General features: G+C 37.4%; 1 protein-coding gene across 6 annotated transcripts in view; it reads left to right on the top strand.

Annotated features, from left to right (window-relative positions):
* The first annotated feature begins 1 nt into the window (after position 1).
* LOC136254376 (sushi, von Willebrand factor type A, EGF and pentraxin domain-containing protein 1-like) overlaps positions 2–19,928 on the top strand; it is a 35,012-nt gene continuing 15,085 nt past the window's right edge. For 2 of the 6 annotated variants that reach the window (XM_066047058.1, XM_066047057.1), the window contains exons 1-6: positions 19–309; positions 4,683–4,794; positions 10,845–11,036; positions 11,173–11,589; positions 12,560–12,937; positions 16,498–16,575. In XM_066047058.1, coding sequence (XP_065903130.1) covers positions 4,743–4,794; positions 10,845–11,036; positions 11,173–11,589; positions 12,560–12,937; positions 16,498–16,575 — 1,117 coding nt within the window. In that variant the 5' untranslated portion in view covers positions 19–309; positions 4,683–4,742. Of the gene's footprint in view, positions 310–4,682; positions 4,795–10,844; positions 11,037–11,172; positions 11,590–12,559; positions 12,938–16,497; positions 16,576–19,928 lie in introns of all 6 variants that reach the window. The other 4 variants (XM_066047063.1, XM_066047059.1, XM_066047060.1 and 1 more) reach the window with 4 other exon arrangements.

The raw sequence follows: 19,928 nt of genomic DNA, 5'->3' as shown, positions 1-19,928 counted from the left end.
TGATTTGTTAGTTGTAGTATTATACTTAGGCTGTATACAGTAACTATTACCTACTTTACAGAATCCACTGGCTTCTTGGAAACACAGTGAAAGTATATTCCAGCTACTAGAACACGTAAGTGTTCCAATGGATCAATATTGCTTAGCGGCGCCCGTCTATTGGCGTTATGATGTCAGCACGGACTTGTATACCATCACAATTTTGGACAGTTATCACAATCTCTAGTAGCTACTCGGTCATTTCGCCCGTCGCCCGAGGCACACAACATCTACCAAGGCGGCAAACGTTGGTTGACTGAGCTGTGTAAGGTGAGTGAGAACGTATTAAAATGCCATATTGTATAGTCTCGCGTGGCTAGACCTCTTCCTGTCAGTGGGTCAACTACCCAATGGCAACAGAAAAGAGAGGTGTGTCTAGTCAAAAATGGCCACGCGAGACTTGCAGTACGTCAGTATCGATGATGCCACTGAGAGAGTTGGCATGCAGAACACATGATAACTAGCTAACTAGTTAGTAAAACAAAAATTGTAAATAGTATGCAGTAGCTATTAAATACACCATATCTATTTAGCAAACTGCAGTAGACCATAACAATGTTTGTGCATAGCTCAGACAGCATGCCATGTGTTGTAGTTACATGCCAGACTGAGATAGCTACTTCAGTTATATTTTGAATGGCCACCGGCATTGGTATCGTATCTTATTGCTCAAGGAAAATATCCATTATCATATCCACTCTAATTGCTTTGCTAGACATGCGGGAATTGTTAATACTGTTCAATAAGCCAACTCATTAATACATTTAATAATGAATTTTTCATCACTCTGCGACATATTTGTACAAGGTGTTTGCTGGAAATTTCCAGCCATATTAGTTTAGCTACATAATATTTTAGCTATATAGATCACAAGCTATGTTATAGGTGATATGAGTTTAATGTTCACATTATGAGTATTGTCCCTTTGCATGGCCACATTGGCCCTTTGCATGACCACATTTGCAAGCATAACATTCTGCATGATGTTAAACCAGCCAAGTGCATGCTATGCTCAATGGACAGGAGACAAATCTAATAGTTTTAAAGACAAACTTAATAAATGACATGAATGCATGGGACAATGAGATGGCTTCATGATAATTTGTGGTTGTGCACTTTTTAAAGATGTTTACTGAATTTCTTAATCATCCTGGCTATGTACATATATATAGACTTTTTATGCATGGGTTATATGTAGTGCTGGACAATAATAAAAATATATCAAGTATCGCGACATTTTTTATCAAATTGTGCTGTGATAATTTGCTTTTATCGTGATGGATGCAATTCCTATTAAACACTTCTATTCTTGTAGCATAAGCTTGCTTCTTCACGAAAAAGGAACAGTAAACATTGCACACTGCTCACTTTGCAATGTGGTATCATGCAACTATCTGTTCTCTGTGATATTGTGATAATCTCATTACTATCGATTGTCTTGTGATGATTTCACTATTGCTCAGCACTATAGTTATATGCATCAAATGCTTTTACTAAGCTCATATAGGGTTTGCTATAAACCATGGCTACAAGCTTATGTGCACCCGGACACTGAACTCAAAGGAAATTTGCTATTGATAAAGCCAGTTGGTTTATCGACAGTAACTTTCCAATGACTGAGGAGGAGGGGTGCATATCAGTGCAATATAGTGAAGTATATGTTGCCATGGCTCATGTGAATATATAGCATACTTTTTAATTGACACACATTTTACACAAAACACTAATACACCATATGCACACTAACTAACTTACAAATGAACTCACGCATAATTCACCATAGTTTGGTAAAGTAGAGTTGTTCGTAGACTTTCTCTAGTGACTGACAATGGACGATCGATTGTGGGACTTAGTAAAAATATTCCGTATATCCCTAGGACTTTTCTGTTCATATTAACAAATGTAGTAGGAGCAACGCTACCTCATCATCAAAGTTGTGAGATATTACTATAAAATGATTAAGTCACCGAGTGTGGCAAGGGCTATTGGCCTGTACTGGCTTGAGTGATTGATCATACTGGTGCCTGCCGGCTATTAGCTTACAAATAGGCATGACACACTTTAGTGTCATGTGCCTTAAACCACAAGTGAGTACATATGTACTTATCTAACCACAGGTGAGTTTATATATACTTATACTCAACTGTTCCCAGGTAGGTATGTACATACCTGTGGTTTGAGGTCTATATTTTCCTAATTGTACACCTGGTGGCTCATACGAAGTTTCACGTGATCATGGTATCATACAGTACGATAGTACTGTATATTAGGGACATCGAAGGTGTGGGGGCAATCCATGATATAATATAACCCAAAAACCTGCCACGATTTTTCCTCACAACGACATGACACTATTGTTTGGGTAAAACCAAGCCCAAAAGTGTCTTCAGATCAACCTGAAATGTTTGCGTTAAGTTGCTACAGAATTTAGAAAGAAAAAGTTAACAGAATTTTCTACTTCATGCCTGCCTGCCTGCCTGCCTGCCTGCCTGCCTGCCTGCCTGCCTGCCTGCCTGCCTGCCTGCCTGCCTGCCTGCCTGCCTGCCTGCCTGCCTGCCTGCCTGCCTGCCTGCCTGCCTGCCTGCCTGCCTGCCTGCCTGCCTGCCTGCCTGCCTGCCTGCCTGCCTGCCTGCCTGCCTGCCTGCCTGCCTGCCTGCCTGCCTGCCTGCCTGCCTGCCTGCCTGCCTGCCTGCCTGCCTGCCTGCCTGCCTGCCTGCCTGCCTGCCTGCCTGCCTGCCTGCCTAACGCCTTCAGTCAAGCGTAGCGGAAAAGTGGCTACAGCTACAGCCCTAATTCTTTTGCAGAAACGTTTCTAGTTCACTTAAGAAAAAACCTTTGGTATATTGATAAATATACAATGCTTGTGCTATTGTCTTACCTTTTATCCTTCTTTACCATGGCCATCAGTCAAGGTTTTACCGCTGAGTGTTAATAGACTACAGTATGGCTTCCATACCATGTATATTGCATCAAACTATTCGAATACACGTGGTCGCCGGTTGCACCAAAAACACATGCGTACGTGACTCACTGTTGATATCAATCAGAGAGAGCAACTCATGGCGAACTATATAGCAATGTGTAAGTCAATAAAGCTAGTTTATTTAGTAACAATGTTAAACCGAGTCGGGTCATCCAGGTCCTGCTTTACAGATTATTCGGGTATGACCCCACATGCTAAATTAAATGTGGACGTGTTACTACATGTCATAGCGTAGCTCTGCTTCTTTCATGAGCCACGCCCACTTACGTAAATTACTGTCTGTAGACATATGGTAGCCACGTCCATTCATCAGTGTGTAGGTATGCACGAATCCACTCCCACTTACGTAAATTACTGTCTGTAGACATATGGTAGCCATGCCCATTCATCAGTCCGTAGGCATTCACGAATCTACGTCCAATATTGTCTGCAGGCTTATGTAGAGCCACGCCCACTGATCAGTTGTTATTGTATGAGTCATAATCTAGTATAATAGTGCTGTGATCAACTCAGCAGATATTTAGTGGTCATGAGCTTGCAAAAAAACTTCACAAACAAGTATAGGGAAAAATTTGGAATTTTTTCTTATACTTGTATATATGATCAATAGTAGCATGTGTAAGTAAAGGACTTCATAAACTGTTCATGTGTACTGATGTGGCAACATGTATACGTTGGAATCACTTTTTTGTAGGGAGAACGAAGAATGAAGTTCTGAATCTTGAATTCTGTATATTAAAATCTGTTTTATTTACGTATGCATCTAAGATGTAAAATCAAATACTTCAATATCCAACTCAAATCCCCAACACAGTTTATAACTGAATAGAAATTCAGGCTTCATTGGTGAAGCCATCATACTTAACATATTACATTGTAAGCTCTGTCTACAGAGGCCATACGTACGTACAGTCAGACCAAAACTTTGTGTAAAGATTGCATGTAGCAATAGTGACCATCAGCACAATTTGTGATAACCACTAACTACAGTTGGTGTGTACAATAATTATATTACATAAGTCGAAGTATTGTAGTGCTTAACAGTTATGATCACAAAGGCCTGCTCATGTTCCTTCACATGTAGTGTGACTTAGGTTCAAGCTAAATTATTTGCACTTCAGATGATGGTCTCCCTTGTTTCAGCACTTAGCACTTTTTCAGTTATGGTATTGATCCCTATAGTTCCTTGCACCTAGCTGCACTGGTATTTTTATACTACATGTTAAGTGTTACCATAATATAATCTAATCCAGCTGAAAAAAGGGGTGTGGTCCCCAAAAAGCCATGGTGAAAAAGATGTGAAATCCAAGTTAGCGGCCAAGAAATGGCTGTGATGGTAAGTAAATGGCAATGATGACAATTCAAGTGAATTTGTACTGCCTCCTCCAAAGGACTTGGCAAAAAATTCACCTGAATTTTTGTTATTAGAATTTTTAATCAGTATTTATCAGGTAATATGCCATCTGCATTGAATATAGAAAGAGCATTGAAGAATGACACTGTTGATTACTCAGAAAAATTAATCAAGCAATTTTTCCATGCTGGAAAGCTTTCAGGGGATCTAGCTATCATTAGAAGCACTTGCCTACATATACTGTGATTCACAATTATTAAGTTGTACGTATATGTGTTTATTTTTAACCTTCTGCTTGATTTGCAGTTCAGCTAGATTAAGAGCAATTTCAAATGATACATTGATGTGCTGTAGCTACTGGTTACAATGAGACTTTGCATCAATTTTCTTGTGTACTGGACTGCTGTTGTATGTGCAGGTTAGTAACTCCAACTGAGCTATAGGATTATAATGTATACTTGTATAATAAGTTTTTCGACATTTATAAGGCTGAAATGCTGTCCATCTGTCCTAATTGAATTCACACACTTCCTCACCAGCTGCTGCTTATATTATATTGAAGTGGTTTTGTGCCAATTGAAATACTGTATTTACTCATCACCTGGGAATAATGGCACATGTACATTTAGTAGTTTCTGTGTGCTATGGTTCATTGTTGACAGCTCTATCTATGCTAATGTGTAGCACAGCACTCAACGGATTTCTGTTTTTAATTTGTTCACCACAACATAAGCACCTCACAACCTATACCTTTATAAGCAATTGTTATATGGTGTGTTTTTGCTTCATGGCTGCATCCTGCACAAAGTGTGGCACTTTTTCATTGTGCAGCCTTACGCATGTGCACTTTTTCATGCTATCTTTTCTCTCACTATATATGGTACTTGCACTCTTCACTTATCAGCTATCATATGCATTATATTTCTTAGTAAAAGTTTTGTATTAAGCATTTACTTCCCAATGTTTTGTACTTCCAAAAACACCAAGTATAGGTAGGCCCTACAAATGAATGTGACTATCATGTATGTTGATTGCATGATATGACTTTTGTGGGTAGAATCTGTAGATGCCTATATAGTACTGTATGTGTACAAATTTTCAAGGTACAGTATGTAATTTTCATGTATTGACAGGATTTTTTTGTGATCACTCTTTTTTCAATCAGGCTATCTGTTATTTAGCATAGGGCTAGTTTTGATAATTGAGGATGGACAGCTAAGCAACCACAATATCTGCAAAAATTACGTCTTTTGAAAATTTGTACGTATATGGTGTATACATATTGAATGTTATACAATCCATCATGTATGCAAATGAACATGAGTTAGAAAGTGTTGAGTATTTAGTAGTACAGTATCTTGAGGAACTAATAGATAGTAGTTCCCATGCATTATGGTAAACTATTGGGTACCACAGTGAGTTTAAAGTTGATAAATGATATGCAATTATAAATATATATTATGTATATATCCATCAGTTCAACTGTGCATCCATGTGAGGTCCTATTTCACAACTGTAAACTGAAATTTTACAGTAGTTACTTTTAAAATGTCTTGTTATATCGTTTAGCCTACAGCATTTATGAATTATTTAGAGGTAGGCTTGAGCCAATTGTACTTTGAAAATAGCCTACGTACATACATTTAAGCAGTGCTCAAAAATCCAGCTTATTGTGCTCAAATTTCAAAAAAAAGCATTGTGCTTGAGAGCTAATTGTTTTATTAGTGTTCCCAAACTGCTGTAGAGTAACTTACTGCTCTATTAGATTATCTCAATCTTATTACCATAATTGACCAAGAAAGTGTAAAAATACTAACATCACATATTTTCTTGATATGAAATTCTGTAATAATGTGTAGAGTGTTCATGCTTTGCTGCATTTTTAGTGCTTGCATTGCACATTTTTTGATTAAAAATCTTGAAAATAATGCTATTATGCTGGCATATTGCATGATAATTTTGCTAACCTATTGTGCTCGAAATTATGCCAGCATAAATGGCACAGCCTATTTGGAGAGGGAATTTTTTGCTGATTTTGAGGTTTTGTGGACCAACAGTGAAAATTTTCTCCTTGAAAAACCGGTATTTAGACCTCCATGTATTGCATTTGCAAATCTGCAACATCAAGACTCACAGTAGTGAGTCACACAGCCAAGGAAAGTAGGACATGTGACTACCGTGAGTTATTTACATGAATGACTAACTCTAATAGAATGCACACCTAAAACCTACCTTTAAAACTATTTTTTTGTAAAAAAAACCTTGCGATACAACAAAACCTTTGGTATATTGTTATATAAACGTACTACTAAGTAAGTAATCCCTGTTATATTTTAGTAATGCCACATGAAATTTTTCTGAAAATGTTGTATTCTTCTCCTTCTCTTCCTTTGCATACTCGTTAGCGTGAGCCGCCTATTTTTTTACGCTTATATCTTAGACTGTGTTAGTTCCACAGCCTTGGATTTACTATCACACAATTCTTCAGCTAGTTAAGTTTCTTCAGTACAAATCTTGGAATTCCACCTCTCTTGCGAGAGCCACCATTAGCGATTTTCTCAAAGTTTGATTCATTACTATTGTGCTTCATGGGACAATCATTGATTATGTTAATTAAACATATGGAGTAATTTCGCTCGATTATGACCTGCCATTTTTCTGGGAAGTGGTGAGATAATTTCCATAAGCGCGCTCATCAGATAATAACATCACTTACGCTAATTGCTGATTTAATTTGTGGTCTTTTAGAACCCTATCTTAAATTTAAGACAGTTCTACAGTAGCGTTTATTTGCAGTCAGTGAACTTGGTGAATTTGGCTGTTTATTTGTAGTCAACGCTAGGTGAATCAGTGTGGTTAACTTGGTGAACTTGCTATCGCATGCTATTCTCGTAAGTGTTTGTTATTCAGTTGTTATTTAATAATGGGTCCGAAGTAGCTAGCTAACACAGCCCACAATACTTTGTTTGTGCATTTCAAGGGACAATCCAGTATGTTACAAATTAATAAGAAGTTTGGCTCACCTGCCGGGAATTGGCCATGCTGCCCAGAAGCCATCTACCCTATTGAGGTTGCAACACCGACAAGTACTTGCCTGCTTGTGGTGGCTTGTATGAAACTATTAGCTTTATGCATTAATTTTTTTGTCTTGATTGATATTACTCAGTGACAAAAATGTGTGATATCCTAAAACAAACACAGCCTTGGGGCTGTAAAAAAAGGGCACTGCCAAGCAATGTAGGATCAATCAAACATTCAACATGACTGGTAAGAACAAGGACTGATATCAAGTTGCAGCAAGTAGATTGGGATATTACCATGATCAATCTGTAAAACAACTGGTAAGAACTACAAGGACTGATATCAAGTTGTGGCCAAGTGAATGCAGTATTACCTATTCTCTTTGTATCTAGCTATAGCTATGATAAAACTAGAGCAACTACACATGCAACTGTTATTAAATTATCATTTGGCTGCTTTTTTGTAGTGTGTGATTTTAAAAAGCGGCCAAATGACAATTTAATAGCAATTGCATGTGTATTTGCTGTAGTTTTATTAAATAGCTAATAGCTAGATACAAAGAGAATGGGTAATACGGCATGCACTCACTTGGCCGCAACTTCATATCAGTCCTTGTTCTTACCAGTTGTTTAACAGATTGATCATGGCAATATTCCAATCCGCAACTTGATATCAGTCCTTGTTCTTACCAGTCATGTTGAATGATTGATCCTACTTTGCTGCTTGGCAGCTCCCTTGTTTTTACAGCCCCAAGGCTGTTTTGTTTTAGGATTTTTATTAAAATAGAAATATACAGTATACATATAATGGGTACAATGTAGATAATGAAGTAAGGCTCTAACAATAAAAACTTAGAGATAATGTGTTTGCCATTGCAAGAGAAGTTTTGATCTGTTGCAGTACACCAACAAAGAAAATGTAAGATTCTGATTCTAATAAATGAATCTAAAGATATGTAGCAAAAGTGTGATCATGGTGCTCTGATAGAACAATTACTCAGAATAAGATGTAAACACAATATAACAGTCAATGTGGATTCAAACCACATACTGTAACACCACCATGACTGTACACGTTGAGCTAATGTTCTTAGTTTTTATTTTATGAATGAAAGTTCCAGTATATATAATCTGCCTTAAAATGCAACTTCTAGTTTTAGAAACTTCTAGAATGAAAATAAGTGAACGTTGTATTCAGTGGAGTAACTAGACTTGTACCGACACCAGGGCCCAGTGCAATAAGTTGAAGTCGTATTCATAAGTAAAGCTATTACAGTAGTGGAATTATTGAAGTGATAATTATTTATAGAGGCGCTTATACCGATAAACTGGTAGTTTGAAGTGATTTTACTATAACGAAAGGCAATATAGCTGTTTTGCAGCCAAAAATGTGTGCTGTTGTCAAGGTCTCTATCAATTATTCGGTGAAATAGTCTTTTTCTACTACTCTATTGCTAATTCCATGGGTGTGACTTGATTGCTGACACCCGGGTTTAGTTACGCCACTGGTTGTATTAGAATGCAAAAAAATTGGAACTGTTCTTTTAGATTGCAATAACAAAAGCAAGTCTAAAAGTTGGCTGCAGGCTGGCTTTGGGGCATCCAAATATAAAAATAAATAAGCAAAACATCTGAATTGGGTGTGGTCTATAATCGCATGATAAAATCAAACTAGTGGCAGCCAAGAAATGTTAATGTACTATTTGTTGCCTTTTGAAGGCCACACCATGTTTTCACAGCTTAGATGCATGGTAGGGTTCCCAATGAAAAAAAAATAGACTTTCACCAAATAATTTCTTTACCAGTGCAGGGTATTTATCTCACTTCCCTGATACTTGAACCACAATAAAACTGGGGGCTCAATCGTTTTAGTTTGAGAAATAGCAACCATAAATCTGGCATGCCGCATAATTTGCATTTAAAATGTGGTATTGTAAACACAGCTACTTCTGCAGGACAGGATCAAACATTCTCATTAGCTAAACGTTGTCTAGGGTTGCTGTGCTCAACAAACGTGCATAGTGGTGGATAAAGGTCTAGCTGTATACACTGCACAGGGTTGCTTTAATTAGTAAAATCCAAATAATTTATGTTTTGGCTGCACTGCTATCCGAAAAGAGAGAAGCCAACTCTTCCTCACAGCATGGTGATGTAATTGGATGTTCACTCGGTCTGTACTGTAAGTTTGCTGAGATTGTTTGCTATCCAGCTGGTGGCGATGAAATAGCTCTACCCACATATTCATCGTGCTATTATTGGCGTAAATTTCATTGCCACCAGCCAGTTAGCAAACAACCTCAGATTCATTTCAACCTTGCAATACAGACTGAGTGAACATCCACTTCGATCACCATAGTGTGAGGAAGATCTGGCTATTTTCTTCTCAGATGGTGCAGCAGTCCAAACATAAAACTTCGTATTTTTATCGACACGACAATTTCATTACCACCAGCCTCATAGCAAACAATTTCAGATTCATTTCAAACTTGCAATACAGATTAAGTGAACATCACCCTAATCACTATGCTATGAGGAAGGGTTAGCTATTCTATTCTCAGATGGCATGACAGCTCAATCATATTTATATTGACGTGACAATTTCATCGCCACCAGCTAGATAGCATACAATCTCAGATTCATTTCAAACTTGCAATACAAACTGAGTGAGCATCCACCTTCATCACCATGCTGGGAGGAAGACATGGTTATTTTCTTCCAGATGGTGCGGCAGCCCAAACATAAATTTGTAGATTTATCAACGTGACAATTTCATCACCACTATAATGGCTGAGCCAGTTAACAAACAGTCACTCAAACTTGAAGTACAGATTGAGTGAACATCCATTTTCATCATCACACTGTGAGGAAGAGCTGGCTTGTTTTGGCAACCAAAACATAAATTATTTGGATTTTTACCAATTAAAGCAACCCTGTGCAGCGTATCCAGCTAGACGTTTACCCACCACTATGCACATTTGTTGAGCACAGCAATCCCAGTTAACATTTAGCTGATGAGAACATTTGATCTGTCCGTTTACAATACCACATTTTTTAATACAAATTTTGCTACACGCCAAAAATTATGGTGGTTATTTCTCAAACTAAAACGATTGCGCCTCTGGTTTTATAGTGGTTCAAGCATCAAGGAAGTGAGATAAACACACGGCAGTGGTAAAGAAATTATTTAGTGAAAGTCAATTTTTTCATTGGGAATTAACCTTAGCATTTCTTAGCATACAGCTGTAAACTAAAGTCAAACTTAAAACCAATAAATAATATTTTTAATGTGGGTTTTTAGATTACACCAGCTCTACCCAACAGCATAGAATTTGCATTGTCATTCATATGGTTTTGTTATATACACGTAATCTACAATATGTACAGTAGGTATATTTGTATATATTTGTATAATGCATAACATGTATTTATTAATTTTTTGGCTATATAGAAATTCATTGTGATGGTTTAGTAAAGCCAGCCAATGGAGACATACTGTCATGTTCTTCTGGGATAATTGGATCAGGTTATGAGGGAGACACTTGTATGTTCATGTGTGATGAGGGCTATGTTTTAGCCAATCACAATGGTAGTGTTTGCTTGAGTAATGGAAGCTGGAGTGTCACTAACCCTTGCAAAAGAGGTACATTAATGTGTACTGTATACTGAAGTGATTTACACTGGTGTTTAAAGTGTTCATTGCTTTTAAAACTTAGTTAGGTACCTTAGTTTGTATTTGTTATAATTATTCAATATGTTTTCATGTTGTTATTTTTTAGTCTGTTTAGCTCCACACAATGGAGATGCTGATTGTGGTAGTGGATTAGTACAGACAGCTGGTCTGGTAGGGGACAACTGCACTTTCACATGTAATACTGGCTACTTGTTGTATGGAAATGTCACTAATGGAACATGTGAGAGTAGCGGAAACTGGAGTGGAGGAAATCCAATTTGTAGGAGAAATAGTTGTCCTAATCACATAACAACATTGAGAACTGACAAATATTCACAAGTAGTTGAGCATACTACAATCCTAGCAGGATGTGGTCTAGAATATCAGTCAACATGTAATGTATCTTGTGATTATGGATATACTGGAAATAGTATCATTTACTTGTGTAATGTGACCAACACTTCAGGAGTACTTGAGTGGGTACCAGATGATGATGCACAACCACATTTGATGTGTCAGATAGGTTTGTTTATATTTGTGTAAGTATGCAAATGTGCAGTGTGTCTTTCCTATTATAATGGCTTACAGTCCCTAGTGGATGACAGTTCCCAATTACGTATGCCAATAAATATTATGACCTGAAGGGTTCTGCTTGTGAATACCAAGGATTCTAAATAGGTTGATAAGGTATTTTGCATAATAGTTTTTCATAGGCACTCTTAAATAAGCACAAAGTATGTATGCATGGCTTATATAACTTATACCTGAAAAGCAGCTAGTCTAATCGTGTAGGCATATTATGATTATGATTGATTATGATTAAAGTATTTGGTAAAGACAGAGCCTGTATACCAGAAGGCCTTACAAAGGCCTAAGATGTTTATATTAACTTCACTAAGTATGTTTGAAAAGTAGGAGAAAGAAGAAAAAATCCATGACTGGACCTGGGCAGCCTCGAACCTGCAGCCATCCGATTAACACTCACATATTTGAAGCAAGGAAAAATTTCTTCATTATGTATTCACTTTTTTTTATTTTACATCCAGCTCAAGCAGCTATCATATGTGCTTATAGTGTTGTCTATGTACCTAGTGTGTATTTTATAAAGACCCAATTTGTTTTGTGCATGATAGGAATCATACTATTTACAAAGTGAAATAGTACCTTTTCCACACATTTTTTGTACTAGCAAACAAAATGATGTAATACTTGACTCCTTCTTACTGATTAATGTGCCCTTAGTATCAAAATACAGCCAGATACTGTTAGCTACACTCATGGAAAATTTCAGACAATGAACAAAAGTTATGTAGCTTCAGAGTTCAAAAATGCATCAAATTGTCTGTGTGAAAAAGGTACCTTTTCACAAATCTGGTCACATATGCTAGTTGCTATAATAGCTAAAGTGCATACTCAGGTACTTATTAGCTTGCTTTGCTCATTCAGAAAAGAGTTTGACACAGATTGTAATAATGTATTCTTTTCCTATACAGTCCATTGTAACACCACATTAATAAATGGAACAAGTCACTGTGATTACAATGTATACAAGGAACACTGTGCTTTCAGATGTAATCAAGGCTATGTAGCTGGAGGTCCTTTTGATGATTATTATAAAAAAGTTTGTTTGGGTAATGGCAGTTGGAGTGGAGGTAATCCAGTATGTGTACCTCGGAAATGTCCCAGTTCACCACCCAATAGTGAAATTGAAATGTTTGAGACATCATGTGTACCAAATTACCAGCTGGGATGTGCAACTGAGTGTCGTTATGGCTACAATGGAGTAGGAGGTTACTACACATGTGAACTGTTTGGTGCGGGATTTGGATGGGAACATGTTAAGTGGGTAGGAGAAACTACTTGTACACCAGGTATGTATGCATGCATGTATGGGTAAACCATGTTGATGTATTGATGATTCATACATTGTATATCAAGACATATGGTAGTGGATCATGCTACTAAAGAAACCATTGCATCACACCAGTGTGTTAATTGTGATATTCACACATGCACAGCTCCCATTCTTCTTTACTTAATTAATTAATTAATTAAATTTATTATTACTGAGCAGCCAGCACTGCTGATGTGCTCAGGAAAAAAAATCACACTTGTACATCACTACAATAATTAGAAACGTTAACTGAGAAAGAGTCAGAGTCATTTAAATCAATTAGGAATTGTGGAAACGGGTTCCAGTCTTGAGCTGTTCTGGAGAAAAAGCTTTTTTGGTAAGCTGTAGTAGATGTTGTAGGGAGTATGAAATGGTACTGATGATATTGCCTGGTTTCTCTGGTCATTGGAAGATAATTAGATGGAATAGAAAAGGGAATTTGGTTGTGAAGTGCTTTGTAAAATGTCTGCAGTCTGGATATTTTACGTCAAGTTTTAAGTTCAGGCCAGGAGAAATGTTGGAGCATGGAAGTAACTGAACTGTATCTACTGTAATCTTTCAATACCCATCTTGCTGCTCTTTGAATATTTTCAAGTTTATGTACTTGAATGAAGAGATTCTACAGTAGCGCTGCTAGGTAGGTAGAGTTGGTCTGGTTGGTCCGGAATTGGCTGGATCACTTTTCAGCTACTTGCATGAGCTTGTAAATAGATTGATAGAGTAGTAATCACAATAATATTATACTCTAATAGAAAAATCATCTCGATACCCTAATGGGGTATTCAATATAGACTATAGCCACTGTTCTAATTATTACACTGCGTTGTCTAAGTATTGCTGCCTCGATAATTAAGTTTCTGGGTAGCCTTGCCCACATCATCCTTGGGGCTCTAAATAGCATAGAAATCAATGTTGACCCATTCTAAGTTATTTAGAAACTTTCCTAGGTTAAGAAAGAGCACACTGTGCAGTCACGTTGCTAGCATTGGGATTTATCCTTAAGTTGAGTTGAGATGTGTGAGTGCCACTCGGGCGGTGCCACTCGGGCGGTGCCACTGCACCAGCGTGATGTTCATAATTGTTGCATGACTATATAGTGCCAGTATCGAGTAGTTACTATGCTGGGCTAGAAAGACACTTGTCTTGTCCAGAAGGTAAGCTATTAAGAAGCTAATTGTGAGTGCTAGCATCGAGATTTATCCTTCAAGTTTGCTGTGTCAGCACCACACCATGCCGGACATTGGTATTGAATGCCTAGCTGAATGCTAATGATGCCTGTCTTATCCAGAAAGTAAGCTAACAGTAAGGACATTTTGCTTTTGGGTTTGTCAATTTCATTTGATGAATGTATTAAACAACCACTGGTGAAACCACAGGCTACTAACTATTTAGTAACTCTGCCATGGGTTTCTATTGAATTTAGTAACCTCAGACATCAAAGAAAATATTACATAAAATTTTCTAAGTACATTTACGTTGTCTTCAATTTTTACTTTTCAAAAGTTGCAGTGAAATTGAATCAATTGGTACTGTAGACTTTGTATGTGAAATTTCAGAACATCTATTTTCAATAATTTCCCTGGGGAAGGATGCCTTGAGACCCCCTAGCTTGGCATGCCAACACATACTGCATGTGCTTAGCACATGCAGTTGAGTATCACATCAGTGTAAGCAGATAATCTCTGAATAAAACATCATATCAGGATCAATAAAATGACTATGATCTCCATGCATTGCAGTCCATGGATGGCCTGATCACTCAAAATCTCTGGGCTTCGCCCTTGTAGGTAGGTACAGTGTAGAGCAGTCCATACACAAAAATTGAATAAAATCTATCCAGCCATTCTTAAGTATAGGCTTGACCCTATTATGCTTGAAAATATACCCAATTATTCCTTCCAGCACTTCCCTCCTGTTGTTATTCTCATATATCTAACCTATCATCCCCATATTATTATTCTTTTACTTATACCCACGAATGTTATAGCTAAGTCATTGTAGTTTTATCTAACTACCTCTGGTATAACTACGAAGCTGGAATGCTTCATTTATGCCTATAAATTTATTCTGGTGAAATTATGCAAACATCTTGCAGTGAAAAATCTCAAGTCATGATAAAAAATTTTAGTGTTTAGCTACTGTATGTTATGGATACATGTATATTCTATAAGTAGACCAAGACATTTAAAACTGTATGTATCTTGATGTGTTAAGAGGCTTGGAGAAAATTCAGTGACATAAGATAAACAAGTGCTTTCAAAATGAGAGGTAATTATTTTTAATCCAGGATGACATCATGAAATAATATGTTTGCTCTATTATTTGAATGTTCTAGTAGTGTATATCAATCTTTAAGAGGTAGTCATGTATAAATAATTCCTATCTTAGTGGCTCAACTCTTTGTTTAACCGATTAAAAAGAGATGTGCAGCTTAATTTCACTAATTATTCTGAAATTGTGATCCAGTCTGGGAAAACTGGTCTTATCACCTATTTAAAAGTATCGAGAAATGAAATGCCAGTTTTAAATATTCAGTGTGTTGTAGTTCACCAATGGATGAAGCTACATGTACCCAAATTTTCACACATTTTACACCAATTCCTTACCCTCCAGAGCATCCACTGTGCAAGTAGCCAACAGCTAAGTTTCCTGCCATTTAGATAATTTTTAAACCAGAGTTGACTGTAACAGGTGAGCTCGGTGGGAGGTTGAGGCTGGAGGAGGACATGGGGCTGCTTAAAAATTAAAGAGGAAGGCGTATGGATGAATTATGCCAAGCTATGGGCAATTCAGGTATCAAAACTGGCAAAGATGAAAGTACATTTACAACACAGGTCTTTATTCAATACCACAGAGCTGTACAGCCACATATGGCCATCCCCAGGCTGGCCATAGCTCCATTAGGACCCCAGACCACTGGAACAGATTGCCACAGTGCTTGTGAAAAGCAGCCAGCAAAAGCATACCACTCAAGTCTAGATAATAAAATTTGGTAGAAGCTTTGTGTTCTTGGTGAAAAATCTAATCTGCTGTCATGGATGATAAGACCAGTTTTCTCAGACCCAGTCACAATTATTCCTACAAACTCCCCGTATTTCTGGAATTATTCTTGGTGACCTATACTTCTCAAAAGTAAAACACTTGTAGGTGCAAGCCTATTTTTGATATATCGGTGACCAATATTTTTATCTATTGCACACTGTACAAAACACAAACATGCATGCTAGTATCCAGTCACACTGAGATTCATCACCCATGTAGGGAGTGCAAAAGGAAATTATAGTGTCAATTTTTGTGTGAATCCAGTAAATATTATGGAGTTATTAATGTTAGCAATTCCAGAATTCCCTACACCTACCACACTATTGTGTGTTTGATTGATTCTAGTATGTGCATTACTGTGAGACATGCAAATGTTTATCTGGATTTGTATATATCTACTCATACGTACTGTTGGTTGCTGTTGAGATCATTATGAATATACTGCCACTGTTGTGATGAATATGCTGTTACAGTACACTGTTGGTTTTGTTCTAGCTGAAGTTGACAACAGTAGTCTGTGTTTTAATAATGAAAGTCAAAATGCTACTGATTCTAATATTAACTGCCAAAAAGGTATTAATGTTCTTACTGTATATTTGTGTAGCTATTGTATATACACTATACTGTAGGCTCCAGCACTAGAGAATTTTGTGATAATTGAACCACTCAAAAACAGCCACGCTGCAAGAGTGCGGCCCTCAAAAGCCTGGGTGAAAAAGTTGTGAAATCAAAGGTGGCGGCCAAGAAATGGCTGCAATGATGTTAATGCTAATACATTTTAACAATGCACACAGCCATTATTAAAATTTTTTAGTGTTAACATCATTGCAGTTATTTCTTGGCCGCCACCTTTGATTTTACAACTTTTTTCATCCAGGCTTTTGAGGGTCACACTCTTTTTTTATACTTGGCTGTTTTTTGAGTGGATTTCACTTCTTTTTGTATTTTCAAAAACCAAATCCTGCACCTTTTTACTGGGATATGATTTCCAGGCTGTTGTATCACAAGTTTTGCTAGCATAGCACTTATTATGATGATTATGATGATGATGATTGGCACAAGTCAGTCATACTAGTCTGCTTGCAGACTGCCTGGGAGCGAAACTAAGTTAATACTACAAATATACCACTGATTGATATGAAAATGGCTCTGATTTGATGAAATAGCTACTAGATTGAGCCTCAAAGTGTTGCAACAATAGTATGGTGCTAATGCTCTAATAGAGCACACGTTTTTGCTTTTGCTGAAATCATCTAATAGAACACACATAGAATGTTCTAGAACAATCCAGATTTTCTATTGGTAGATTAGTTTTACTTATTAAGCTAGAATTTTCATTTATAAGGTGGAAATTAAGTGAAGTGATCAGCCGAGATAGCAGTGGTTCAGTGGTTAAGGATGCAGGTGTTAGGTATGGAGGTCCTTGGTTCGAACTCTGGTCATGATCAGTTCATTTTTTTGGACTTTTTTATGCACCTTTTTTTGCCCCCCAGTGACTGCTCTATTGATTTTACACTTGCTCGGTTTTTGCTTTATAACTTTGTAGCTGTAAGTCTGTTGCTCTTCTAACCACCAAAAGGCACTCCTATGATGATCAGCCTATGTACACACGAATTTTCAAGTTATTCCTCTACTCGGTTTACCCTGTAGCCGTGACAAAAGTTTCATCTTTTTTTACATGGATAAATGCTCATAACTCCTTGGATATTTATCAGATTCATAGCAAACTTGGTACGCGAATGTACCTTTATGCTCTTTACTTGTGCCAAATATCAATACAATGGAGTTACAAGTTTGTGTTTTATAGCAATTTTTGCAAAGTGTGTGAAAAGAAATCGAAGCCCCCGTAGCCCCCCTATGGCAAAGAAAAAAAAAACCAAGAAATTAAAACAAAACTTTGGCCACTCATATCTCAGAAATGGCTAGGGAGATTTCCTTCAAATTTGGTATGTGGCGTGGCCTACCTGGCGGGCACCTCTATAGTGAAACTGGTTCCAATTGAATAAGGGATCATGGAGCTACAAAGGTGTGAAAATCGCATTTTCTTTCTTCCTGTAAATATACTCACGGTGTGGCGCGCCGGCTTCTTGGGCCGCACGACACACTACCGTGTGTCTTGATTTGTTAACTGCACCTGTGTATATACATGCAGGGTCATAGCCAAAAGCTTCACCATGGAAATCTCCTGATCTAGCTATTAAATTTGAAGAATTCTGTCTTTGATTTCCATAGTTCTACATTTAATATATCTTTTTAAAGAAGTGTTTTATTATTATTATTATTACTACTAGGACCGCGTCACATACAACCAAGTACATACACCAACGTTGCAACCTACCCATTGGGCAAGTATAAACAGTGCCATAGGAAACACTCAGAGCAGTGTGCATGTACCTGTGGAAATGATACATATGCATACGTACACAGGCAAGGGAGTTTAACTGGCATCAGAAAACCACAATACTAAAACACAACCTATACAAAAAACCAAGTTAAGTTAGCTATATTGAAAGTAACTATATATTGTAGGTGTGACGTGTCTCTGAAGATGACTCAGCAGTGAGGTGAGGCTATGCAGACTAAGGGATATGATGAAGGCACAATTGGCAATTGATCCCAATCAAGCCAGTATGGCACAACAGACTCTGTTGTAACTAGAGGCCACTGGTGATGTACCTGTATATCAGCGGTGTGGCATTGGCACAGTGATCACAGTCTATAATATTATGCATACAGCCATGCACAACATACAGGAGATAGTTATACATTGTTGTATATGCAGCACTGCATCGGCTTCTTGTTTAGCTATTACAGACTCACAGTAGACTAGTAGTTAAGCCGAGTGGAAAATAATTCCAGCCGCCAGCAAGCCAGATGAAGGTGCCGGTATAATGAAAATAATTCCAGCCACTAGCAAGCCAGATGAAGGATGAAGATGTAGACCTATAATACAACTACCGGTACAAGTATTACGTTACTCATTACTTTGCTGTTCCAGCTGGTTGTTTATGAGTGCATCAGCTGGTATCCCAACTGGTCATCAGCTGGTCGTTCACTGCATGACGCCTGGAGTGCATATCCTGCACACAAAATACACAGTTACAAACATTTAAACATACTTGTAATGTTGTTGCTTACCAGTAAAGTGGCGCCTGGCCTCTCCGCGGACGTTTACTAATCTTCTCGTTCGAGCAATCTGTAATTAAACAAGGGTGTGGTGCCGGGCGTTATATAGAATTACACGTACGGTAAAGTCATCAGCACGAACAGGCGTACTTATTATACGGTTGTGCCTTCATTCACAGGCGAATCTATCCCCGCTTAGTTCATGTCTCTAGGCTTCATAGTTTTCTCAAACATTATTTATTATTTATTCATTCATTATTAATGATGTAATTTTAACTGCATTTCGTATTATTCTTACTATTTAGTTGTATAATTATGTGTAAAAGGAAAGAAGGCAAAAGCCTGTGATACCTTATCATTACAAAAAAAAGGTTAACTTAAGACTAAAGTTAGTACAATATAATTAAAAATCAATTTGAGTCATTTGATCTGAGAAGAAATCATCAAGCTGGTTCTTAAATACATTTAGAGACTGTGCCGTAACTACATAATCTGGTAAACAGTTCCAAGAATTTACTGCTCTTACTGAAAAAAGTGACATCTTGCCCTGGTGGTAGCATGGGGCTTGTATAGCTTGTACATGTGGCCTCTAGTAGAAGTGACTGAGGAGATTGTAAAAAGGTCAGAAAAATCAATGCCAATATCATAGTTTTATTTTGGATCATTATATTAAGACTATTAACACCACATATCAGGGTTGTTTTGGCTGCTCTATTAGAGAATACATGCACACATACAAGCTGGTACATACACACATACAAGCTGGTACATACACACAAGTGCACAACTGCATGGCTGTC

This window comes from Dysidea avara, chromosome 4 (genome assembly GCF_963678975.1).
Source record: "Dysidea avara chromosome 4, odDysAvar1.4, whole genome shotgun sequence".
In the NCBI taxonomy this organism is placed as follows: Eukaryota; Metazoa; Porifera; class Demospongiae; order Dictyoceratida; family Dysideidae; genus Dysidea; species Dysidea avara.
Note: the sequence above shows the minus strand (reverse complement) of the source record. Positions and strands in the feature narration are given on the sequence as shown.